Below are 26,809 nucleotides of genomic sequence, written 5' to 3' on the forward strand. Positions count from 1 at the left end.
TGTATTTGTTGTTGTTTAGTCGTTTAGTCGTGTCCGACTCTTCGTGACCCCATGGACCAGAGCACGCCAGGCACTTCTGTCTTCCACTGCCTCCCGCAGTCTGCTCAAACTCATGCTGGTAGCCTCGAGAACACTGTCCAACCATCTCGTCCTCTGTCGTCCCCTTCTCCTTGTGCCCTCCATCTTTCTCAACATCAGGGTCTTTTCCAGGGAGTCTTCTCTTCTCATGAGGTGGCCAAAGTATTGGAGCCTCAGCTTCACGATCAGTCCTTCCAGTGAGCACTCAGGGCTGATTTCCTTAAGAATGGAGAGGTTTCAAGAGTCTCCTCCAGCACCATAATTCAAAAGCATCAATTCTTCGGCAATCAGCCTTCTTTATGGTCCAGCTTTCACTTCCATACATCACTACTGGGAAAACCATAGCTTTTACTATACGGACCTTTGTTGGTAAGGTGATGTCTCTACTTTTTAAGAAGCTGTCTAAGTTTGTCATTGCTTTTCTCCCAAGAAGCAGGCATCTTTTAATTTCGTGGCTGCTGTCACCATCTGCAGTGATCATGGAGCCCAAGAAAGTAAAATCTCTCACTGCCTCCATTTCTTCCCCTTCCATTTGCCAGGAGATGATGGGGCCAGTTGCCAGGAGCTTCAGACCATATTTTGCGCTCTCCTCTTTCACCCTCATTAAAAGGTTCTTTAATTCCTCCTCCCTTTCTGCCATCGAGGTTGTGTCATCTGCGTATCTGAGGTTGTTGATATTTCTTCTGGCGATCTTAATTCCGGCTTGGGATTCATCCAGCCCAGCCTTTCGCATGATGAATTCTGCATATAAGTTAAATAAGCAGGGAGACAATATACAGCCTTGTCGTACTCCTTTCCCAATTTTGAACCAATCAGTTGTTCCATATCCAGTTCTAACTGTATCAATGTATGCGTGGTCCTAAACCATGTAAGAGGCCACAATTTCGCGATTGCATATAGCCACCATTTTCTCTTCTGATACTGCCAAGACTTCTCTCACACATGTAGACACAGCCATCTCTCTCTGAAGGCTGCTCTCCCCACTATCTCACACCTTAAAATTATCTGGTCCCCAGACACTTTTCCATTAAGAACACCACACCACACAGACATTTCTCTGTTTTTATTTACCTCACATGAGAACTACTATTTTCTGTTTTGCAGGTACCTCAGGCTGCACTGCAAGTTACACAGCTTCCACACACTAAGAGGGGTGGGGTGGGGGGCTTTTGGGATGGGGTGGGGAGGGAAGCGGAGGAGAAAGAAACACTTGTTACCCTCCGTCATGAATAGGGCTACCCCCAAAAAATATGGCAGCAGCTTTACAATTTTCATGCCAGCATCACCGGGACTCTTAAATCTTTCTCCTTAGTTTCATTATGATGAATGAAACACTCTCTAGGGAAGATCGGGGTGGGGTGTTGGGAGTTGTCTGTTCACAGAAAGCAGCCAAGCGCTTTAAGAAGCAACAGATCAGAGCTGGGGAGGCGAGAGAAGGAAGATGAAACACACTAGATGAATTGTAGCCTAGGATGAGAGGACCTGCAAAAAATTTGTCTTTCCCCCCTACACATCAGCTGCCCTTAGTTTCTTTATTTTGTTTCTAAATTTAGGTGACTAGTGCTTTCAACCGCAACTGGGGGGTCGGGGAAAGAGGGGAGCCTCATCGGAGCCAAAAGCGGGTTTAGTTGACGCGAGGGTTCCTGAAGTTTCTGCCGGCAAAGCGGGACTTGTTCCCCAGCTCCTCTTCAATCCTGAGGGAAAATGGCGGTGGAGGGAGTAAAAAAAAAGAAAGGAAAAAAAGACAAGCGTGAGGAGCAATAATTTCCAGGAGAAAGGATGTGTCCATAATCTGCTTTTTTAAAAGAAAAGATCTGTACTGATCAAGAGTCAAAAGTCTTGTGGCGCTTAGGCGACATTCACACCCTATTATTTCAAGAACTATGATATTACTTTAAAGCCAGGGGTGCCAACTTGAATAAAATATTGGGGGGGGGGGGGGAGGCAAGCCCCATCCTGCGTCATCGATCACAAGGTGTGGCGCACGAACATCAAATGAATGACAATATTCATCAACTTTGGGAGACCCCGAGCCCTCAAATATTTTTGGCGCCTAGGAGTTGGCTTCAGTGTGCTTTACGCTGTGATGGCTTCCCCCAAAGAATTATGGGAGCTTCAGTTTGTGGAGTTCAGAGTGCTGAGAGTAACTGGGGAAACCTCTGTCCCCCTGACAGAGCTACAATTGCCTCTGAAGAGGGATTGTGTGTTAAACCACTGGAAATTTGTAAATGTGAAGGGACATGGGGATCTCCTGACAATTCTCAGCACCCTAAACAAACTGCAACTCTAACAAGCATGTTGTTAAGATATTCCAGGTGGTGTTTTAATTTGTTTCCTTTCATAACATTTATATACTGCTTAATTGGAAACCACCACCCCAACTCTCTGTAAGTTTACAAAAGGAATAAAACACTTCAATTATCAATAAAAGTATCAATTATCAAAAATCCAGAAAAAAATCACAATTAAAACCTTCTTTAAAAACTAGCTGATTAAAAAACCTCCCAACATTCTACATGTCTGAAGAGGCTTCCCTAAGCAAAAATATTTTTAGCAGCCATCAAAAACAATATAGTAAAAAGCCCCTGCCTGGTGTCAACAGGCAGGGAGTTCTGAAGGTGTGGGTGCTGCCACACTAAAAGTTTGATTTCTTCCAAGTTAACACTCCAGTATTCGTTCCGAATTTCATTGTTTCAACCACTGTCAATATTCCTGCAATTTTTTTGTATTTTCTGTTCTGTAAAGCATTTCCGGACATGAAATTCAATTTCATGTGCACTGTATGAACACACAGTCTCCTGTGCAGCGCATGCCATAAAACAGGGCCAATAGATATGATCTACCTCCCTCAACACACATCAATATACATCTAAATAAGCCCAAATTCCTCAACTTAACCCTTACCTCAGAAGCTGGTTATATTTGGCTAGACGTTCAGACCGACAGGGAGCACCAGTCTTGATCTGTGGAGACAGAAATTAAGCAAGAAACAATAAACATGAAGCATAATAGAATTATCCCTCCCCGCTTCCAATCCTATCCTCCTGCCTACCTAATGAACATACAAGGCAGCAAATGAGGACCCCTCCTGCTCCCTTCCAACACTACAATTCCACGATTTTACAAATGGTGTGTTTTCTGTGGGTTGGGATTTTACATTAAGCTGCCTAGAGTTAACTTATCTCAATACTGTTGTGGTGGATACTGTTATGCTGGTGTAATTTTTTAAAGTACGTAAAATTTGACACAATTTTGTTGAATTTATTCAGTGTATATATTTATGGGTTTTAGCTATCCAAACCCTACCCAAAGTAGACACACTGAAATTAATGGATCTAGGTCAGCCATGCCCTTTAATGTCAATGGGTTTTCTCTGAGTATGGCCAACAAGGGTTACAACGTCCAACATTTTAAGCTGCGAGATCTTAAGAGATATTCAGCAGTCTAGAAATGGAAATGATTATACTAATACAGTCATACCTCAGGTTACAGATGCTTCAGGTTGTGTTTTTTTGGGTTACAGACCCGCCGAAACCCGGAAGTACTGGAACGGGTTACTTCTGGGTTTCGGCGGTTGCCGAAGCACTGAATCGCAACCCGTGCGTGAACAGACGCGCTGCTGCGGGTTGTGAACGTGCATCCCGCATGGATCACGTTCGCAACCCGAGTGTCCACTGTACTTAAAACAGACTTCTAAGCCTATGTAAGCCTGCCTTCTCTGCATGCCTAGACGTGTGGCTTCCCCAACTGTTGCTGAACTCCAATAATCCATGACCTTTGGCCAATGCCAGCTGGGACTTCATCCCATCATGTTCCGGAAGGGGCACAGGTTCCCCTTCCCACCTTGCCCTGCAACTGGAAAGCAAAAGCAGCCACCTCAGCAAGGAAACACTCACCTGTCCAGTGCACAGCCCAACCACCAGATCAGCAATGAAGGTGTCTTCAGTCTCCCCAGAGCGATGGCTCACCATCACGCCCCAGCCATTGGACTGGGCGAGCTTGCAGCTGCAACAGGAAGACAAGAGATGCAAGAAACTGATTCATTTTACAAGCAGGCTATTGAGACTACACACAAGAGCCAACTGAGTCGCTTCCCTCGCTTGGCACCAGCCACTTCAAGACTGCCTTATTTATGCGCATCTGCACTTCTGCCTTTAACAAGGGGTCTGAGCGAGTTCAGAGAAGACATGGAGCAGACAGGTAATAGCTTTATACCACTCCAGACTATTAGTCCATCATGTTAAGTATTGTCCACTTAGCAGCAGTTGCCCTTGACCCCCAACTGTTTGCAGATCTGCACATAGTCCCTTTCAGCTAGATCTACTATGTCTTGTGTATGCACAAGTGTTCCAATATCTTCTTTCAGAGTGACTTAAGTGGTTTTCCTGGAGGTTCCATTGTGTGTAACAGAACCAGCAAACCAAGCACCTTGTGTTTTCAGTGTTCCTTTGCTTTGGAGCATACAGATCAACTCCTCATCGGTGATCTTCCCATGTGCCTTCTCCAGAGTGACCCTAGCAGAGCCAATCCTTAGTGGATGATTCACCTTCCTTTGACTCCGATTGGCTCTAATCAGCACAAAGCGTGAGAAGACTCCCCGTTTTTTAATGCTGATGGGGAGGGCTCTGGGACAAACCACTACACCTGCTGAGCAAGCCTGTAAAGCATGGGTAGGCAACCTAAGACCCGTGGGCCAGCTGCGGCCCAATCACTTTCTCAATCCGGTCCGCAGATGGTCCGGGAATCAGCGTGTTTTTACATGAGTAGAATGTGTCCTTTTCTTTAAAATGAATCTCTGGGTTATTTGTGGGGCACAGGAATTTGTTCATATATTGTTTTCAAAATATAGTCCGGCCCACCACATGGTCTGAGGGACGGTGGACCGGCACACGGCTGAAAAAGGTTGCTGACCCCTGCTGTAAAGTATCTGTCCGCTCCTGCTCTCCACTTCCTGCTCAACCGCCATTTCCCCCCCTGCGAAAAGCAAGGGAAAGACTTACGCCTGGAGCGACTCTGTGACAGAGCCAATCTGGTTCACTTTCAGCAGCAGGCAGTTGCAGGACTTCTCTTCCACGGCTTTGGCAATGCGCTTCGGGTTGGTAACCGTCAGGTCATCACCAACAACCTGGATGCCTGCACTGGCGGTGAACTTCTTCCAAGCAGCCCAGTCGTCTTGGTCAAATGGGTCTTCAATGGAAACCACTGGCCATTGGGATGGGGGCAAGAGAAGGACAATGTTACTCAGGCGGGTGGTTTGCCAGTTACATACCCAGCAAATGTGTGGCCTTTCTCATGTGCTTGCACAGTCCTCCCTGTCACCGGTCAAGGTGACAATGGTTCTCCACCTACTTGTGCCTCCCACTCTGCCCACCAACAGCGTGTGGCCTTCAGAAGGAATATGGCCCTTGCACTCACATGGGTAATTCTTGACAAAACCCTTATAGAGGTCAGCCAGCTGGTCAGGAGTGATGTATCTGCTGGGATCATCAGGGGACTTGAAGTCCAGGTCGTATTTCCCATCGCGATAGAATTCGGAAGCCGCCACGTCCATCCCAATGACAATCTTGTCAGTGTAGCCAGCCTTGCTGATGGCAGTCTTGAGCAGTTCCAGAGCTGAGGAGGAGGACAGCAACAGAATTGGGGTTTTTTGAACAGAAAGGATCATCTGTTTGTATTCAGTTCATTTTATGACCCAAGTACTGCCTTTTTATCTCATGCATTGCTTTGAGTAAAGGGTACTAAAAACAAGACATAAGGTTACTTGTTCTGCACATACAGAAAATAAGACTTTTGAAATCATAAGCATTTGCTCTACAATGGGAAAGCTCTCATGAGTCCTTTCTCCACAAGCGTCATCAATGGCCAGAACACGACACCCAGTTTAGCACATCCAAAACAGGGCCTGATGAAAGATCCTTTGGTATTAGAGCAGGGGGTACATTGGCCCTACAGAGCATTTTGCTAGTGGCAAAGCAATCCCACACTATGGAACTCATTCCCACAGGAGGTGGTGATGGCCACCAACTTTTGATGGCTTGAAGACTGCTCTTGCAGGCTTCCGAAAGACATCTGGTTGGCCACTGTGAGGATAGGATGTTAGACTCAATGGACCAGTGGCCTGATTCAGCAGCCTCTTATGTTCTTAGGTCTCGGTGAAGTGGGGGAAAGAGAAGTGGGGAATCCTTCCAAAGCCCACTCAAGGTGGTTCCAGTTACACATCTCCCTGCTCTCCCCAGCAACAGCAAGTCTATTTCAGTCAGGGAAGACCCAGCTACTGAGGCCCTCAGCTGCCAACTTGGCTGGGAGAGGCAGGAAGTGCTACTTGTACCCCCAGAGGAGGCCCACAGCAGCCACCAGAGCCTGTCTTCCTGTACAGTAAATAGCCTGGAGTGACACAGCATGGCCGGGTGGTATTACAAATAAAACGTGGAAGCAGCCATCAGCGAGTTTTCCACATTGCTCGAAAGCAATTCTCGCCTACCTCCTGGGGGGATTCACGCTGCCTCAGCAGCTGTGTGACACCGGAGAGACAGAGAGAGAAGGGTCACAGAGTTCTGTTCCTCCTGGCTGCAGGGAGGTTCACTCAGTGCCAGCTGCCCTCACCGAGTATCAGGCCAGGAAAAGCCCACCTATTCCAGCTTCCTGCTCTCAGTGGCCAACCAGATGCCCTGCATTGCAGGGGCTGGACTAGATGACCCATAGGTGCCCTTCCAACCCTACAATTCTAGGATTCTATGCTGCAAAAGGAAGACCATAAGGAGGGCCTGAGTGTGTCAGCAACTCTCCCCACTTCCATTGGCCCCACCGGGTTCTAGTTATTATGAGGGAGAGAAAAAAATTATTTATCTAATTTCTTCGGGCTATGTGTAATTTCAACAACTCTTTCATGCCACCTATTTTGCTTGCCTTTTCTCTAAACAGAAAAGCTTCAATTCTGGAACCTTTCCTTGTCCAGAAAGATTTTATGCATCTGATCCTTCGCAAAGCAGCTATGCCCAAACGCAGAAATCCAGATGGATTTAACGCTAAAGTGCTTAACACTAGAGTGATCACTGCACATCATGCACTATGAGAAAAGCTTTTCTCTAGCCACTTTCTGAACGCTGTGCATAATTTTACAAACCACTATCATGTCTCCTCTTACTTGTCTTTTCTCCAGATTAAAGGTAAAGGGACCCCTGACCATTAGGTCCAGTCATGACCGACTCTGGGGTTGCGGCGCTCATCTCGCTCTATAGGCCGAGGGAGCCGGCTTTTGTCCGCAGACAGCTTCCGGGTCATGTGGCCAGCATGACTAAGCCGCTTCTGGTGAACCAGAGCAGCGCATGGAAACGCCGTTTACCTTCCCGCCACATTTATCTACTTGCACTTTGACGTGCTTTCGAACTGCTAGGAGCAGAAACCGAGCAACGGGAGCTTGCCCCGTCATGGGGATTCGAACCGCCGACCTTCTGATCGGCAAGTCCTAGGGTCTGTGGTTTAACCGACAGCGCCACCCGCGTTCCTCCATTTCTCCCGATTAAAAGGCCCCAAATGTTGTGGAACATTTCCTCATAGGGAAAGAAACATCTGTAGCCTGCACACTCTCCTTTTCTCTAACCAGTTGTGTGTGGGGCACCTTTGGCCCCTCCAGATGTTTCTGAACTACAGTTCTGAACTGGCCAATGGCCAGGGATGATGAGGGTTGTAGTTCAGCAATATCTGGAGGGACAAAGCTGCCCCACATCTGCTCTAAACCACAAATGCCTCCCCCCACTCAACCTCCCACCCTAAATGGGATACTGTCTTTCTTACCGCAATGACACCTGCAACCTTACCTTTTCTGTGAACTAGAAAGCCCCAGGTGTTTTAACCATCCTCCCAAGGAAGGACATAACTATAGGCTGTCAGCATGGGCTCTGCACACCAACTCAATAAGGTAGCGAAGAGCCGATCAATCCATTACCTTCTTTGTTCTCCAAGATGTTGGGTGCAAAGCCACCCTCGTCGCCCACGTTGGTAGCATCTTTCCCATACTTCTCCTTAATGACGTTCTTCAGGTTGTGGTACACCTCGGCGCCAATGCGCATGGCTTCCTTGAAGCTCTCAGCTCCAACAGGGAGGATCATGAACTCCTGCATGGCCAGCTTGTTACCAGCGTGGGAACCGCCATTGATCACATTGAAGGCCTGGAAGGTGGGCAAGACGAAAGGGGGAAAGAAAACCCAAGAGGTTAATGCTCCAGAAATGCAATCAGTCCCAACGGAAGCACCATTTACATTGCTCGTTTATTATCATCATTTTTATTTATTTATTTATATCCTGCTTTTCTCCCAAGATGGGATTCAAGGCGGCTTCCGACTTTTAAAAACATCATTATAAATTACAAAGTAAAAAAACACAAGCGAGTTAAAAAACCAATAATTAAAATACATCAAACACACATTTAGAACCAGCAATTAAAACATAGTTTGCTTTGACAGCTGCCCAGTGATCAACATCATCTGCACCTTAGTTTTTCATGGGCATGTCTGAACATGAAGGTGCCAGATGGGCAGGGTATAAATAATAAATTATTATATGATGATTATTATTATCATCATCATATATTCACACAATACGGGAGCCATCACAGAAATGGCTCCCTCTCGGGTTGCCACCAACTGTGCTTTTGATGTTTACAGTATCATACCACTCATGGCTTTCCCCTATAATTATAATAAATTGTTATTTGTACCTTGCTCTCCCTGGCCAGAGCCAGTCTCAGAGTGGCTAACATCATATAAATACAATATGCATGAAAACAATCAATCAATTAACTAAAAGAATCCAGTGGCTTGCTCAAGGTGCTGAGAGTCGTTTTCCTCCAATCCCCAGAGTGGTTCTATCCCCAACCCCTATTCCCAAGGAACTCTTGGGAATTGTAGCTGGGCAAGAGGAGTAGGGTTTTCCCGAACAATTTTCAGTACCCTTAGGAAACCAGTTCCCTGGATTATTTCAGAGGAAAGCCATCTGGGGCATCTGGTTAGCCACTGTGAGAAAAAGGATGCTGGATTAGATGGCCTGATCCAGCCGTCAGGTTCTTAACTAGATGAGAACCACTGAACTCTGAAAATCTAACATGTTTGCTGTTTTTCCACCCTTAATTCACAAAAGCCACTGCCCCTCCATATGGCTATGTAGGAGCAAGAGAGCTGTTTTGTCTGCACCAGATCTTGCCTCCTTTGCAGAATGGCAACAAAGGAAAACTTACAGGGACTGGCAGAATGACGTCCTGGTTCCCAGCCAGATCAGCAATGTGGCGGTACAAGGGGACCCCCTTCTCAGCAGCACCAGCCTTGCAGACAGCCAGGGAGACGCCCAGAATTGCATTTGCACCAAACTTGGCTAAGATAGTAAGAAAAAGAGGTTACTTGATTCTCCTGCAAGTTCCAAGATCTCAGAAGCCCACTCCACAGTGACTTGGAGCAGGGCCTTCAGTGTGGCTGCCCCATTCTGTGGAACAGCTTTTCTTTCAAGATACGCCCAGCACCCATGACAGGCACCCACTCTCTGCACTTTCTAGAAACAACTGGAAACACTTTTGTTCCAAGACGCTTTCCAAGCTGCTGTGTCTACTTGGCATAGTCTTTTATTTTAACCTGCTTTCTGGACTGTTTTTGTTGCATTGTATTTTATACATTGCCTTGAACCGCATATGTTGAGGGTGATTTAATAAATGCTATATTATTAAATAAAAATAATTAAAAAACAAAAAGTTAAACAACAACAAAACTACAACACTGCGAGAGAAAATGTATCATTTGTTTACATAATTTAAAATCAAGTCAATTTGGAACACTGTTTTATTTGAGGTATGCAATTGTGTTTGTTTTCATCCAGGTTTTAGGAAATTTTATTGAATGCTGTTCCTATTTTTTGATCATTTTAATGTAAACCTCTTGCAGATTTTCAATCATAGGAAAGTGCAAATAAACAAACACCTGGCTCAGTCCACTATGTTTTCCTTTCCTTACATTTAGTAGGAGATGGATGATTATAGTAAAACAATGCAAGAGGAATGTTTCCAAACCTAGACTCCTTTCTAGCAAAAGCACTTTCTCTCCAATAAAATGTGCATAGGAGCCCAGTGGAATCATAGGAAACAGCCTTGTGGTGCATCAGACCATTAAGTCCATCCATCTCAGCCTTGCCTACCCTGATGGGCAGCAGCTCTCCAGAGTTCCCAGAAAGGGAACATTCCTAGCCCTACCTGGAGATGTTGGCAATTGAATCTGGGGTTCTGCATCAAAGCTCCACCATTGAGCTATGGTTGTTCTCAACTCGGGTGTGGTTAGCTGCAGCATTTATGAAAGGATTGTGACTTCTTTTATTGTGCTATAAATCTTTCAGGCAGCAGAGAGGCTGAGAAGCACCTGAGGAGCACCTCTCAACCTCACTAGCACAACAGTTTACTTGCTCTTGGACCTAACCAAGAGCATTCATGGCTGCAAAATCACAAAGGTACACTTGTCCAACCATTCCACTTACACTTGTTCTCTGACCCGTCCATATCCAGCATCAGCTTGTCGATCTTCTCCTGCTCCACAACACTGATGTTCTGCAGGGAAGAGGAGAAGAGGTAAGGCAACCAAAACAATCCACTGGGGGGGGGGGACTTCATGTTTACATCCTGACTTAGTCATAACTAATCTCCCAGCGGACACTTGCCATTGGTCAGGGATAGATGAACAACACACCAAGGAGAGGCAACCCCTTCACTTCATTTTAGCACACTTCACCTCAATTAAGAATTGAAAATTGCCAACTGAATAGAAAAACATCCTAGGCAGCTCATGTGCTTTTTTAAAAAAACAGGTTGATTGGTAATGTCTGCAGATCAAGCTGCTCTTAAAGGACCCAATTAACAAACAGGGCGGCAACACTGAATTAAACCAAGTAAAACCCCTTTTGACTAAACAGATCCACACAGGACATCGGGGAAGACTGGGGTGGGGGCAGAGACGTTAAGCTGCCTTATGGGCCACCAACCTGAACACCCCCCCAAATTAGCTTGCAAGGAGGGAGAGCTGCAGAATAAATCTGGTGCACTGGGAAACATTCTTAAGGCAGGACTCTGGAACTGCAAGCAGTTTTCCATCCGTAACATTATTTCATGCCGTTTTAGAATTCCCACAGCGCTTCTCAAACATGCTTTCGTGTTCATGCATCCAAAAGGAGGCCATTCACTGATGACGGTAAGGAGCTTAGTATTATGCTGGCTTTCTCACCCATACAAAGAACGTTAAAGAGACTAGGAATGGCTACACTTGCACTAGAGGGGTTAGTGAAATAAGGAAGGCTCCTACCTTGTTAACCAGTGCAGGGGCAATTGTTTTATTGACGTGCTCAACAGCTTTTGAGACACCTGGAAGGAACAAGCAAATCAATCACTAATCCAATCCACCAAAGGCAAAAGCAGGCATTAGTAGAGGATCACTTGCCATTACAGCCCCAACCACCTAGCCCTCAAGACAAGATATATATTAAAGGGGTGCAGCACACTAGTCCTTTTTTTTAAAAAAACAGACACAATTATGTCACTGAGGGAATAGCCATCGTCTAGGAATGCCTGCCGGAAGGTTAGTCCCATAGACCATGCACAGAGGAGGAGCCTGCCTGGAGTCAGGCCAGGTTGCAAGCACACATCCTTTACCTGAGTACACAGTGCCGGCGCCAGGAATTCGTTAACATATTTAACTGCTCGGGAGACGCCTGGTGGGAACCGAGTGGACGAGGAGGGAAGAGAGAGATGGGAGAAAGGAGAAAGAAGGGAGAGAGAAAGATGAACACCCACAAGAGACCACAAAAGCAGCAGCAGCAGCAGCAGCATGCAAGGGAGGGGGGCAGGGATTCACAGCAAAAATGACCAGAGGACCCATAATCAGGAGTGGGGAGCAGGAAAGAGGAAGAGGCTTCAGGTCCATGCAAACCTGACAAAACCAGGAAGGCTTCATTTAACAGTAGCTCATGTCAGGCATCACCATCCACCTGTGGTCTGCGCCAACTATAGATTAAGCAGCTCAAACCTTAGCCAAAAGAGCAGCAGCCAAAGCATGGCTTACAGATGCTTCCCTGCTTTCTTTTCTTGTCCTTCCAGCTGAAGCTCCGGCTCCATGATGCAAACAGCCTCTGGAGACCGAGCAATGGCTGCAACCACGGGGTCTATGTGCCAGTTCAGACACTGAAATCAATGGACCCCTAAGCTACTCATGGTCATAATTTTCAATGGTTCTACTCTGAATAAAAGTTAGTTGAATGCAACCCAGTAATTTTAAATCAGTACTAGATTTATATATAATTACACCCACTGAATTATTATTATTTTTTTAATGTAACTTGCTTTTAACGTTTGCTTTTATTGGTGTATTGTTAAATAAATGTCTTGGATTATATTTTGTGAACCACTTGGAAGTGTTTGAGAAAGTGGAATATAACTTTAGTTAAATACACAATAAACAGCAATCCCTCCTGAAGCCTTATGGGCTGTTGTATCAGATGTTAGTCCTGGTCAGAACGGACATATTACGGCCATGAACTTAGGTTCATTTATTTAAATGGATCTACTTTGAGCAAAACGTAGCTGGACACAAACCCATTGCTTTTAAGTACATTTGCCAGCATTCATCCCAGAGGCACAAGACTGACCACTCTGTGGAAGCCTAGGGACACTTTCTGCATGAGCCAGCAGGTGACATGTTAACGCCCTTTTCAACTTTCTTCCATTTCTCTATTTGTGTATTTTTTAGATTACAAATTCGTTTGGGGACAGGGACCGGCTTAATTGAAGGCTGTGTTGCACATCAGCCTTGCCCAACCCAGTGCCCTCCAGATATTGCTGGATTTAAGCCACTCCCCTCCTGCACCTGCTACCTTTTCTCACCAAGGACAAGTGAGTGAATGTGTGGGGGCTCCTCCCTCAAAGCCAAGAATGACGGGAACAGCGGTCCAAATAACCTGGAGAGTTTAGGCACAGCTGGCAGCTTAAACTGTGTAAGGATTATAAACCAAGCCATTTCAGTCAGAACGTTGACACCTCTTTGCCACATCACCAAAACTATTTTTGCATGCAGGGAGGAAAGCAGCAAAGCTTGAATGGACTAATTTTGCAAGGCCACGGTAAAGGGTCCCTTATGCAATGCCCTTTGCAGAATCTCGGCCGTAGCTGGGAGACACAAACCAGGGGCGGGCGGCAAAAAGAGCAGTAGAAGGAGGATCTGTGGAACAGCACCCAGAAGCACCAAGTTGGGAGAGCAAAAGAGAAAAAACAACAACTAGTGCATTCACCACACCAGGAAAGCTTTACCTTTCCCCAGGAAACGAGTCTTGTCATTGTCGCGCAGTTCCAGGGCTTCATAGATCCCAGTCGAAGCTCCGCTTGGAACAGCAGCTCTGAAGAGACCTGGAGAAGAAGGAAAAAACAGTATTGGACATGGCAAGCTCTGGGACGACAGAGAAACATTTGCACAGAACCATCTCACAGTGGAGACTGGCAAGGCACATAGAGATGAAAGAGGAAGTGGGGGAAAGCGTCGCTCTGCCAACTTCCTCTTCGAGCTCCACTGTGACTACCTAAAACTACGATGGGGCAGGACAGCCCCTGGGGTTGGCTGCAGGCTAGTGGGCCCTTAGCTCCTGCCTGATAACTCAGCAGCAGATTAAAGGCAGGAAGACCTCAAGTCACGTGGGTGGAGGCTTTGTAGCTCAGCATTCCTCTCTGGACCTTTGCAGGCAGGTGGTGGTGTCCACCTGCCCATGGTGGGAGGGCGTGAAGCAAAGTGGGTGGGGCAAAGGATGCCAGTTTTACCTTTGTACTGTAGGCTGGCTTCCACACACCCAGTCTCCATTCTCTCTACCCCCCCAATAATTTTTATTAAATTTTATACAATTATAACACACTCTACAACAAAAAAGAGAAAAAAGAAGAAAAATGACAAAAAAGAAAAGAAAAAGATAACAGATAACAACCAACACATAAACCACAAAACCAATCTTAGTTATTTTTACATCTTTCTTGGGCAATTCCAAACCTGTTATTCCTAGAAGAAAGGCTTCTGGTTTCTTTATAAATGTATATTTCATTATTTTTTTCAATTCATTATAAATCTTTTCCCAGATGTCTTTCACCTTAGGACAGGTCCATCACATATGATAAAAAGTTCCTTCTCTTTTCTTTACATTTCCAACATAAGATTATCACAGTTATGATAATTTGATAATTATGATAATCTTTGCTAATTTAACAGGGGTCAAATACCATCTATCCATTGTTTTCATTATATTTTCCTTTAACATCGTACATGCGGTAAACTTGATCCCTTTCTTCCATAGCCTCTCCCAGTCCTCCATCATAATATTATGTCCCACATCTTTTGCCCACCCCTTCTCCATTCTCTGTTCAGGCAAGCAAGAGGCATCAAAGCTCAAGGACATATTTCAGCCATGCAAACACACTCAAGGAGTGTGAGAAGCAAAGCATGGCTTGGAGACAGTCTCGAGGGTCAGGCAGAGAGGACTGAAGGGCTGCATTTGGCCTCTGGGGCTGAGGTCCCCTGCCCCTGACATACGGTAGCTGTGCCTCAAAGGTTGATTGCCACTTTGATGAACACTCAGATATAGCTTTTTACAGATGGACAGTGTTCGTTCGTTCAGCCATTCATTCAGAGCAGGCCAGATCAGTGCACACCTTGAGTCCCTGGGAGAGGGTGGGATTCAAAGGGATTGAGCCTCTGTGTGTCTCCCGACCTGGCACCTGGCCACCTATTCTGTGCCTTCCTCTAACGCGGGCTGTGCTCACCCAATTATGCATCCTCCTTCCGTGTCCCTTTATTTACCTTCCCCCTTTATTTAGACACAGGCACACACAATGCTTTGTGGCTAGGTCTGGTGTCCCAACAGGAAGCAGCAACTATTTCTCTGTCGCCCTCCAGATGCCTCCTTCCTGTGTAGCCTAATGATAGCTCCTGTTTTGGAAGGATCTCATTTGGAATCCCTGACAGGGCTCGCTTGCAATTCTGCTATAATTGGGGTTGCCCTTTTTAAAAAGAAAAGAAAAGAAAGAAAAACTCCGCTCTGCCGCTTCTTGCGCTGAGAGGCCTCTGTCGGTTCACATCTCCCTCCCTTTCTCTCTGCTGGCCACTGTGCCTTTTGTTATTGCTGCTCCAAGGACACTTCCTTTGTGCAAAGCACAAACTGAGCACAGACAATAGCATTTGCAGGCTAGGCAGGGAGGGCGGCCTCCCTCTGGTCAAAATCAAGAGAGGGTCGCCCTAATGAGCCTCCGTTGGGCAGGGAGAGTTGGCATCTCAAGGCTGGAGAGCTCTGGCTTGTAAAAGAGAAAAATGGGCACAGCCAACATGGGGGCTTTATTCCCAAGCAACCACTAAGAAATGACATCTGCACTATAAATTTAAAGCAGTCATGGCATCTCCCATAGAATCCTGGAAAGTGATGTTTGGCGAGGGTGCTGAGAGTTGTTAGGAGGCCCCTATTCCCATCATGAGGGACGCGGGTGGCGCTGTGGGTTAAACCACAGAACCTAGGACTTGCTGATCAGAAGGTCGGCGGTTCGAATCCCCGCGATGGGGTAAGCTCCCGTTGCTCGGTCCCTGCTCCTGCCAACCTAGCAGTTTGAAAGCACGTCAAAGTGCAAGTAGATAAATAGGTACCGCTCCAGCGGGAAGGTAAACGGCGTTTCCGTGCGCTGCTCTGGTTTGCCAGAAGTGGCTTAAGTCATGCTGGCCACATGACCTGGAAGCTGTACGCCGGCTCCCTTGGCCAATAAAGCGAGATGAGCGCCACAACCCCAGAGTCCGCCATGACTGGACCTAATGGTCAGGGGTCTCTTTACCTTTTATTCCCCTCATAGAGCTACAACTCTCAGTGTGTTTTTAAAATCTGTCCTTCTTTCCAGGGAACTCTGGGAACTGTAGCTCCGTTGTGGCTGGTAGCCTTATCCTCTATGAATTTATTTAATCCTCTTTTAAAGCCATCCAAGGAGAGTAGATTCGGGGTCACCAACCATACAACATAAATAGAAAACTGCACACACATTTTATTTTTCCAAGGGATCTGGGAAAATGTCAGATGCAGTAAAATTCATCTGAACTTTGAAAAGCACATAGGAGATGAACTGAGGAAGTTGGAAGGAGGCATTCTTCCAACTTAGTTCCATGCACTTTTCAAGGGAGAAAAAAGAAACCACCTTCACGTCCTCCTGGACCAATGGGGCAGTGAATGGGAAGGGAGGGCTCAAAGGCTTTGTGGACGCCAGGGAAAGAACTCAAGAACACCATGGCACCCAAAGCTGTCCTGGATTCACTCTGCTAGCTAACACTTGGAGAAGAAAACATTCCCCTAAATTTCAAGGCCCAATGGATGGAGGCAAAAATTCTGGGAAAGCCCCAATTCACACTGCCAACTCACTGCCTTCACTGAAAAATGGCAAAACAAAAATCTGCAAGGAGAAAAGTAGCAACTGGGCAAAGGGCTACGTCTGAACATTTCACCCTTGCTGTGCTCATTTTCTGCTTGCAGGGAGGTGTGAGAAACGGGAAACCTCAGATGCAGGCCAAAATGGTACAGCCCTCTATCACTTTGTTCCGCCGCATGCCTAGACTCAGCCAATCGGAAAAGAGAACGCAAGTTATACCGGCCCCCACCGCACTCAGCCAACCCTCCAACCTGGCTCAGGACATTTATCCTTGAGCAGTTTCGAGGGACCATTCTCCCCCCCACTTCACACACACTCAACCGCCCTGCCTTCTCGGTTATCTTCAGTGTATCGGGTTGCCACAGAGGCCACCAAAAAGCAAGGCCAGAAGCAACTGGCTGCAGTCCACCAAGGACGGCTACAGTAAGATGTCATCTTACACTCTTAGCAGCTGGAAGTTTTATTTTTATCTTCAAGCTTTAAAATGCTGTTTGCTGGGCGGTGGAGATTTTGACACATTTGACTGTCCCGCCCCTCACCCTCCCTCCACACACATCAAATTTTCCTGCATGGGTTTCAAACTACGCCACAAAACCTTGCTGTATAACAGATGGTGGGGGAGAGAATGAAGGGGAAGAATGATCAATGGCTTGACTCAGAAATAAGGCAGCTCCTTATGTTCTCCAGAGTCAAACATGAAATGGAGGCGGAGACTTCCCCCACATCCCTCTTCTATGTCCCCTGAATGAACCATGGAGGTCAACCACAAATAATGTGTTTAGAGGAAAACAAGAGGCTCATTTTTCCAGTTTGGTGGCTTCAATAATAAATAATAATAAAATATTTATATCCCGCCCTCCGCAGCCGAAGCTGGGCTCAGAGCAGCTAACAACAGTAAAAGTAACACAGCTTACATAAAATCACAATCAATTAATTGAAATACATTCTAAAATCAATTCAGAATCAAATCAATTCAGAATCAAATTAATTCAGAATCAAATTAATGGCAACCATTGGGCTAGAGTTCTATGAGGATTACCAAAGGAGGGGGTCAGACTGTGACTTGGCCAAAGGCCTGGTGGAACAGCTCTGTCTTGCAGGCCCTGCGGAAAGATGTCGAGTCCCGCAGGGCCCTAGTCTCTTGTGACAGAGTGTTCCACCAGATCGGGGCCACAGCCGAAAAAGCCCTGGCTCTGGTTGAAGCCAGCCTAACCTCCCTGTGGCCCGGGAACTCCAAGATGTTTTTGTTTGAAGACCGTAAGGTTCTCTGTGGGACATACCAATCCAACATTTGTCAAGAACAGAAAGTGTATTCTTAAATAATCATACATAAAGGTATATAGGAATCTGCTTTACAGAGTAATGCCCATCGAGCTCAGTACTGTCTACACCAGGGTTTCCGCAAACCTGGGTCTCCAGCTGTTTTTGAACTACAACTCCCATCATCCCTAGCTAGCAGGACCAGTGGTCAGGAATGATGGGAAACCCTGGTTCTACACAGACCAGCAGTGGCTCTGTGGAGTTGTATCCCAGGCCTACCTGGAGATGCAAAGGATTGAACCTGGGACCTTCTGCATGCAAAGCAGGTGTTCTTCCACTGAGCTATGATGACCCTTCCCTGTAGAGAACCCTACTAGATCAGACCTAAAGTGCCATCTAACCAAGAACCCACTGCTAGAAGAGGTCTCAAGGGGGATAACAGCCATTCAGAGTTAGCTTACCTTTGCTGGTGTGCAGGTCTACCTCAACAGTGGGGTTCCCACGGGAGTCAAAGATTTCGCGAGCATAGACCTTGAGAATGGACATTTTGTTTGTCTGTGGAGGAGGAAGAGGGAGAAAACAGCATTTTTAAACTTTTTTTAAAAAACCCAAATACACAGCACAATGGTCACCAGTGTCCTTGGTGGCCCAAAATTCCCAAGCAACATAGGAAGCTGTCTTTTAATAAATAATAATAATAATAATAATTTCTTATTTATACCCCGCCCATCTGGCTGGGCTTCCCCAGCCACTCTTACACATAGTTAGACCATTGTTCCACCCAAGGCCACACCGGCACTATTTAAAGCACTATGAGGCCGGCTTAAACAGTTACTAAACATTCTTTAAACAACAAATTTTGGGATCTGTAGCTTGTTCATGGGTGTTGAGTTGTTAGGAGGTGCCAGAGCTAGTTTCCGAAATGGTTTGAGAATCAGCCCCTCTCACCCAGGGAACTCTGGGAATTGTGGCGCTGTGAGGTGATACCTCTCAGCACCCTTAAACAAACTCCCAGAATTCCTCAGGGGAAGCAGTATCATAGTGCTTTAAATGTATGGTGTGAATATGACGTAACGCATGTCTATACAAACATTATGTACTATCTCTTAACAGGTAAATAAAAGAATTGATAGGTTTTTTAAAAAAGAATATGACCCAATGCAAAACTTTCTGCACATGAAAAACTGCGGCCTGCCCCCAAGTCAGTGTGGTGTCGCCGTTAATGCTGGACTAACATTCAACTGAGCTATATGGTTGCCTGCCTACTGCCAGTGTTATTATTCATTAGAAGGTCAATTCCTTTCAAAGAAGAATGAGAATATGGGAAGACTTGAATTTTGTGGAAACTGGGGGTTTGTTTGTTTTTAATGGAGCATGCAGGTCTGGAATCAGTTGCAGAAGCTGTTCGGGGCAATACAGTCTCTGCATCATCTACACTCCCTCTAAGGCTAATGCTCTTTGCATGAGAATTAGGTTGAGGACCATTACTGCAGCCTGTGGCAGTGAGTTCCAGAGTTTAACTATGCGCTGTTGTGAAGAAGTACTTTCTTCCATCTGCCCAGAGTCTCCCAACATTCAGCTTCATTGGACGACAACACTGGGCTCCAGTAATATGAGCGAGGAGAAAACCATCTCTGTGTTAGATTTCTTCAGGCTGTGTGAGATTTTAAACGCCTCTATCATTTCCTCTCCCACACTCACTCACCTTTTCTCTAAACTGAAAAAATCCCAAGCACTATAATAATCCTTTCATCGTATGGGAGTTGCACCAATCCCTTGATCAGACAGCCTTGATATATTTGATCTTTTGCAAACCAGCTATCCCCCGAGGCAAAAAGCCAGATAGATCCTTGCAAAGTCGGTGTTTAATACTAAGCCGATACTCTCCACTTTCTCTTTTGAAAAGTATCTGGATTTTTTTTTTTTTTGCAGGAAGCCTCTTATATGCAAAAGCTACTGCCTAATAACTTGCCTCGTTGTTTTTTTAAAAAGAAGCAGAAGCAGCTAATGCAAAAGGTTATTTAGTCTTCTGCCCAGCAGAGGATACTCACTGCATGCTGACTCAGCTGCCTAACCAGGCTACGAAGATGAGGCGGCATTAATATTGCTCAGAAGTCCTTGAACAAGTGACCTCCCTCTAAGCCCCGCCCCTTCCTGCACAGCCTGGCGTAGATCATTGCAGCACTGCAGCTATTCAGAACTGCATCCAGCTAGTTCTCTGTTTAACCCTCTGTCTGCAGTCTTCCCATTCTGCCTCTCTGGACCTGGGCTGGTGGGTATTTAAAGACTGGAACGGAGAAAGTAGATGCACCCATTATCTACCAAGAAGTCTGGACCGCTTAAATTTTTTTTAAAAAAAAAAAAGATTAAAAAGTCACAACAGTTGCAGCACTAACTCTGCAAATATCCCACAATCGCTGGGTTGCGTTCTTAGGCATAGAATGCAGTGTCCTCCAGAGGACCTCAGCTTTCATAGGGGCTGGGGGATCAAGTCGCTAGTCCTCAATAGCATAAGGACAGGTGGCAAAGCTTCTGCACTTTGGACAGGCGTGCAGAAGCTACTCCTGCTGGAATTCCCTCATCTGTACACCTATTAAAGGGGCAGGAGCCCTAGATTTCCCTTTTCCCCACCTCACTACTCTTACTGACTACAGAAACTCTGGAACCTGTGAAGAATGAAGGGGGAAGGGCCATAGCTCAGTGGTAGCGCATTTGCTTTGCATGTCAAAGAGAACCCTTATCTGAAATCCTAGAGAGGTGCTGCCAGCCCGTGTAGACAAAACTCAGCTAGGTGGACCAGTGGGTTGACTCCCTGCGTTTCTAACAGGTAGGAGGCAAGCAGGATTTGGGAAGCATCACAGCTCAAGTAACAGAACATGCAGAAGGGTCCTGGGTTCAATATCTCCAAGGGAGGCTGGAAGTGTCTGAAAACCTGGAGAGCCACTGAGCCAGTGGTCTGATTCAGTACAAGGCAGCTTCCTATGGTGTCCTTGCCACACCCAAAGGAAATACTTTTGAGACGAACATGCATCAACCTGCACAATTAATACAAGTCACACAAATCAGAGCTCCCCCACCACCACCACTGCCCCAAAGCACACACAGCTCTGCCCTTAGCAAGAGGACGAATTGACCAAACAGAGTAGATGGAAATTATTAAGCTCCAATCCATCCTAGCTAACACAGCCAATAATAGCCAGGTATGATCGACGCCAACATCACCTTGAGGGCAGCAGGTTCCCCATTCCTAACTGAGGCCCCTGATAAGTTTCATGGCACATGGTTCAAGCCACATAAAATGGACTCTTCCATTTGTGTCTGAATCTGCTGGTTTGGAACTCAGCGAGCATCATTTCCTGCCTGCCTCGAGATGTCTAATTCTGCCCTATGACTCAGCATTTCATGTAACTGAATTAAAAAAAAAAAAGAAGAGGAGGAGACTGAGCTCAGGAATGAGGATGGCTCAATGTCTGTCCTTCTCCACCCTATCCAGCCACATGTCCCTAGATTCCTCAAGGAAACCAGATTTGACCTCCACACGGTGTGCCCTTTGGAACACTATTGACCTTTTTTTGCCAAAGCTGCCGATTAGAATCCAGAAGGAAAACTAGGCTTGGGTTTAATTCGTTTTTTAAAAAACCAGATGTTTCAAGGACTTTCCACCTCTTCCTCTCCTCTAATCCCCTACTTTTCATCTGGCTTGCTTCCATGCTTCTCCCTCTACCTGGAAAAAGCCTTATTAATCCATTCAAGATGCCACCCTGAACTGAGGCCTTTCTTCATGTTCCCACTCCACAAGAGGTCTTGAGGGTGGCAACACAAGAACAGGCCTACTCTGTGGTGGCTCCGTTTGTGGAATGCTCTCCCTAGGAAGGCTTCACCTGGCACCTCCGTTACATATTTAAGAGTCTGGCTGGCAAAAAGGTTTCTCTTCAGCCAGAGCTTTGGCTGATTAACATTCTATGGCCTTTTAAATGTATTTGTGGGAGAGTGGTTATTGGTTTAAGTTTTATTATATATTTTGTGTTCCTATTTTGTATTTTTTTGTAGTGAACCGCCCTGTGATCTTCCAGTGAAGTGTGGTATACAAAACTATTATTATTATTATTATTATTATTATTATTATTATTATTATTATTATTATTGGAGTTCTCTGTGAGCTAAGCGCTTTTGGAAGCTTCTGTGCAAAGCCTGCAAAGGAGCTTTGGGCAGGGCTGTGTTACTCTTCCATGCTGTTATGAAACAGTCACCACTTAGAAGAACTAAGCAGTAAGGAACAGCATCCCCCAAACTCTGCTTTATTCACTTTAGTTTTCAAAATGCAAGAGATGCACCTTTCTGGGAGATATTTAAGAATGGGGAACACGTCATGCTTGGGTATAGGAAGATTTTAAAAACGAAGGTGCCCTAGGCAGCTGATGTAAGAATCTAACATTCAATATTTGGGAAAGGAGAGATGAAGGACTGCTGCTTTTGCAAGAGAGGGTCAAAGCAGAGATGGGACTGTGCAACATCCACTATTAATCATTACAGGTTTCGTCATTAGATAACAGAAGAGTCTTGCAGCAATCCTAGGCTGCAATGCTAACCATGTCCACTCAGAGGTAAGTGCAGTTAGGATTGCAGCCTAAGTTCAAGTCCACACAATACATTTAAAGCATATAATTTCCCCCAAAGAATCGTGGGAATTGTAGTTGGTTAAAGGAACTGTAGCTCTGGTGGCTGACCTATAGCTCCCAGGATTCTTTTGAGGGAAGCAATGCACTCCAAAGGCAGTTCTGTTAAGTTCTGCTCAGAGTAGACCCATTTAAATGAAAGGAGCCATATAGTCATGGCCACCAACTTCAGTGGGTCTACTCTGAGTAGGACTAGCACCAGATACAACCAATGGGGCCTTAGAAGGAAGTGTAATTGACTTCAGGCATGTCTTCCAGACATCACAAAGCTGTTGCACTTGCAGCAAAACCAAGACATCTCTCCCTCTGGAAATGGTTAAATAAGCTTCTTAGAAACTCAAAGGACTGCTCCCAGGAGGAAGACTGCATCAATAACCAATCCCTGCACCAAGGGAAAGTCCATCTGGTGCAATTGATCCATGACGCAGATCCTCCTACTCATTGTAGTTAAGGAGGAAGAGGAGGGGCAGTTAAGTTGGGTGTGAGTCATAAGGCTTAAAAAAAAAAGCCTTCCTTCCTTCCTTCGGTTTTTAGCACATGGCTGCAACATTCTGTGTAACCCAGCAACTGCCACCCTCATAAATCCATGCTCAGCTTTGCACGGCAGAATGTGGCATGCAAGGCATGATAGCCTAGAGACATGAAGCCTGCTGCCACACATGTCTCCTAACCCAGCTGCCTCCTCCCAGTCTTGGAATTCTACAGGATGGTATTTTAGTTACGTTCACATTTTTATGTAACCAGGGAACTTCACAGACAGGGTTACCGAATTTGAGGGCCTGTGTTATGCGGCTGGTCCCTAGGAAGGCATCAAAGTTCTAAGAGCAGGAGGAGGAGGAAGTGTTTGGTAGTGTGTTAGGTAAGGCACTCCTTTTTCCTTCCTGCTCAAGAAAGGTTAAAGAAACACACCAGTGGGCTTCTAAGTGCTCCTTGCAGTGTTTCACATAGGCCTGATTGAGTGAAAGCGAGGCCAGCAAGGTGGATAGGGAGGAGAGAGATAAGGAGCTGGTCACAGCATGGTGCACGCTGTAGAATCATGCTCTGGCCATACCTCTCTCACCCCCAGACCACGCAAAGCACTGCAGGTAACAAGTTTCCATCCTGGTTTGCCATAAAACTAGCCCCATCTTCAAGTCTCTATTACTTTTGGAGGGTGGCGGCTAGTTTTATGGGCCTCTAAAGTACTTTGAGAGGGCTTTCCTAGCTTCCTTTCCCTGGGAGGGTCAATCACGCCAGGATTAACCCTTTGTGGGAGGAAGTAGGAAGGTGAGGAAAAAGGATACCCAAGATCATCCCTTGCACAGCTACTCTGCCACTTACACTTCTAGAGGTTGCATGCACACACACACACCCCACAATAAACCCCAGCAACCTTAAACTACAGTTCCAATGTTTCTTTTCTTTTTTTAGGGAGGGGGGTGTACTTGAAATGTATGGCCTCTCTTCCACACCCCATTTCCTCTAAGAGGCTGATACCGTTTACCTGTAACCACACACTTTACAGTCAGTTACAGAATCCAGGCCCTTATGGGGCTAGTCCGCAGGAAGGAAGGCACCCACCTCACACTGGACCTATACGAGCCAGCGATTTTTATCTGATCTTGAAACTGCTTTGATTTCAAGAGAAAGATGAGGCCTATAATGGGACTTAACCGGAGGACCTTGGTAACCTTCCTAGTGAAATGATATTAACTTCGGACAATGATTTTTTTTTGGGGGGGGGGGGATGCCCGAGCTCGGTCCTTTGTTCGCCCTGCGAAAGTAAGTCCTGACTTCACAGAACCAGTTGGAACGCCCCCCCCCCCCCGTATATTTGCAATGGAGACTCCCTCCCCTCTTTCCTTTTCTGCAAAGGCTTCCCCGTTGCAACATTTTTGCAAGCGTATCCTTCTTCCCTAAAGCAACAAGCTTTCTCCCTGCTAAGGAGAGATTTTAGGTTCCCCCCACCACCACCACTTACCTGTGACTAAGCTGGAGCGCTAACAGCACCTGCAAAATAATAACAATACTAGCAGTATAGAATAATTTTCCTTACAAAAAAATAACGACAACAGACGGCTAATTGGAACCAGCACCGCTCTCAGCTCGCGCTTCCGGGCAACTGGGGAAGATCCGCCCGGCTCGCGCTGAACTATAGTCCCGTCCATGCAGATTAGGGGCACCCTTCCCGGCTTCTCATTGGCTGGCCTGGCCCCTTTGCCTCTTCCTGATTTGTCGGGAGGGGCTTCTCGCCAGCTCAGCCTCCTGGCGCGTGCGCTACGTGCCCAAGCGGGCCCTTTTGCTGAGGCTGCTCGCCTCCATAGATGGCTCTTTTTCTTTTTTTTTAAGTGATGGAAAATCCCCATTTTGCTAAGCGCAGAAAAGGGGGGTGTTCTGAAGCAGAACATCCTCGTGGTTCTCCTCCCCGCCCTCCATGCAACAGTTGCAAAGCGGCACAATTCGCCGGTAGCCCTAATAAAAGCTAGGATTTATTATTTTCTCTCTGTCTCCAAAATTTTATGCTACATAAAGCAAATTTTGTATATACATATACACACATCGAAATTTAAAACCGGATAAATCATTTTTATCATTCAAAATGTAATATACTGAAATCAAACTTTTAAAGACAAAAATGTTAGCTTTTTTTTTAATTACATAAACCACATTTTTTGATATCTGCATCAGTTAGAAAGCAAGGAATTCTTTCATTTATTTAGGTCCAAACTTTGCAACATGCATCCCAACAGTAAAGTTTTTGTCTCTCAGCCTAGCTTACCTCACAGGTTTTTTGTGAGGAGAAAAGGGGGGGAAGCAGGGAAAGAACCTTTGAAAAAAACAAAAATTATCACTAAATTAATTTTTCAGGTTTCATGCATGTGGGCACAGATGCTCAAGCCTATTAACTGGATTACAAAAGGTGGCCATTATACAAGAACGTCTCCATCAGTCTCAAGTCCTTTCATTGGTTGGTTCAAGTTTATCTGAGCATGTGCAGAGTTCCTTTGTTAAAAAAAGGAACATTCTCTGCATGTGCTCAGAGGCAAGATTTAAACTACCTTAATCATATGTCCCACAACAATAAACAAGATCTGATTAATCTAATGATATACAGTGGTACCTCAGGTTACATACGCTTCAGGTTACATACGCTTCAGGTTACAGACTCCGCTAACCCAGAAATATTACCTCGGGTTAAGAACTTTGCTTCAGGATGAGAACAGAAATCGTGCTCTGGTGGCGTGGCGGCAGTAGGAGGCACCATTAGCTAAAGTGGTGCTTCAGGTTAAGAACAGTTTAAAGTTAAGAATGGACCTCCGGAATGGATTAAGTACTTAACCCGAGGTACCACTGTACTTATCTCGGTACAATCCTTATACATGCATCATCAGAAATAAGACCATTCTAGTTAAGAAGAGCCCTGCTAGGCCAACTAGAGCCGAACAAATTAGTAGTAGTAGTAGTAGTAATAATAATAATAATAATAATAATAATAATAATAATAATAGGGTGGGGGTGGGGCAAATGGCTCTCTGGAATCTCCTCAGGCCTCACTCCCTGTCACAGGCCACAGCTTCTCTGAGTGCTTTTGTCTGGAAGGAAAGCTGGAAAGTGCCTCTTTGCTTTCCTGAAAGCAGTATGGAGAGACATAGTGTTGTGGGAACATCTGACTTTTGCATGCTGGCTGGCTGGCATAGGTAAGATATATTTTGCTGGTGGCCCCACCCTTCTGGCAACATTGCCCACAAGAGAATGCGGCCCTGGAGCTGAATATGGCTCCCCATGCCCTGAACTATGAGAACAATAATAAGAGCCCTGCTGGATGGGGTCAAAGGACCATTGAGTTCAGAATCATGTTTCCCAGGCGCTGTGGTCTAAACCACAGAGCCTAGGGCTTGCCGATCAGAAGGTCAGCGGTTCGAATCCCCATGACGGGGTGATCTCCCATTGCTTGGTCCCAGTTCCTGCCGACCTAGCAGTTTGAAAGCACGTCAAAGTGCAAGTAGATAAATAGGTACCACTCTGGTGGGAAGGTAAACGGCGTTTCCGTGCGCTGCTCTGCTTCGCCAGAAGCGGCTTAGTCATGCTGGCCACATGACCCAGAAAAACTGTCTGCGGACAAACGCTGGCTCCCTCGGCCAGTAAAGCGAGATGAGCTCCACAACCCCAGAGTCGTTTGCAACTGAACTGCCAGGGGTCCTTTACCTTTTTTTTACCTTTACCTCCAGCAGACCCTTCAAGCAGGGCATGAGAAGCAACAGATTTGATGACTGGGCCAAGGTGAGCTTCATGGCTGAGCAGGGATTTGAACTCTGGTCTCCAGTGTCACAGCCCAACACTCTAACCACTAGGCCACACAAATTGC

The 26,809-nt window shown here is 45.9% G+C and overlaps 1 protein-coding gene across 3 annotated transcripts; it reads right to left on the bottom strand.

The window, feature by feature from the left end:
- Positions 1-1,126: 1,126 nt before the first annotated feature.
- ENO1 (enolase 1) lies at positions 1,127-24,637 on the bottom strand. 3 transcript variants are annotated; one of them, XM_028740755.2, is made up of 12 exons: positions 24,500-24,637; positions 18,250-18,343; positions 13,403-13,498; positions 11,406-11,464; positions 10,588-10,657; positions 9,311-9,444; positions 8,024-8,246; positions 5,494-5,691; positions 5,079-5,280; positions 3,975-4,083; positions 2,983-3,041; positions 1,127-1,772 (listed from the first exon to the last, which is right to left on the bottom strand). In XM_028740755.2, exons 2-12 carry the CDS (start codon positions 18,332-18,334, stop codon positions 1,703-1,705), a joined length of 1,305 nt encoding a protein of 434 aa, XP_028596588.1. In that variant the 5' UTR covers positions 18,335-18,343; positions 24,500-24,637; the 3' UTR covers positions 1,127-1,702. The 3 variants fall into 3 exon arrangements, with proteins under 3 accessions (XP_028596588.1, XP_028596587.1, XP_028596586.1); XM_028740754.2 differs by having other exon boundaries at positions 24,425-24,577; XM_028740753.2 differs by lacking the exons at positions 11,406-11,464; positions 24,500-24,637 and adding an exon at positions 11,753-11,811.
- Between the last annotated feature and the right edge of the window lie 2,172 nt (positions 24,638-26,809).

The sequence above is a fragment of the Podarcis muralis genome, chromosome 7, assembly GCF_964188315.1.
Source record: "Podarcis muralis chromosome 7, rPodMur119.hap1.1, whole genome shotgun sequence".
In the NCBI taxonomy this organism is placed as follows: Eukaryota; Metazoa; Chordata; class Lepidosauria; order Squamata; family Lacertidae; genus Podarcis; species Podarcis muralis.

Coding starts and splice junctions, on each gene's coding strand:
- ENO1 (XM_028740755.2), bottom strand. CDS start 18,334: ATGTCCATTCTCAAGGTCTATGCTCGCGAAATCTTTGACTCCCGTGGG. Junction 9,445..10,587: donor GGACGGGTCAGAGAACAAGT/GTAAGTGGAATG, acceptor TTACTATCTTAG/CCAAGTTTGGTGCAAATGCA. Junction 5,281..5,493: donor TTTTGTCAAGAATTACCCAT/GTGAGTGCAAGG, acceptor CCCAATGGCCAG/TGGTTTCCATTGAAGACCCA.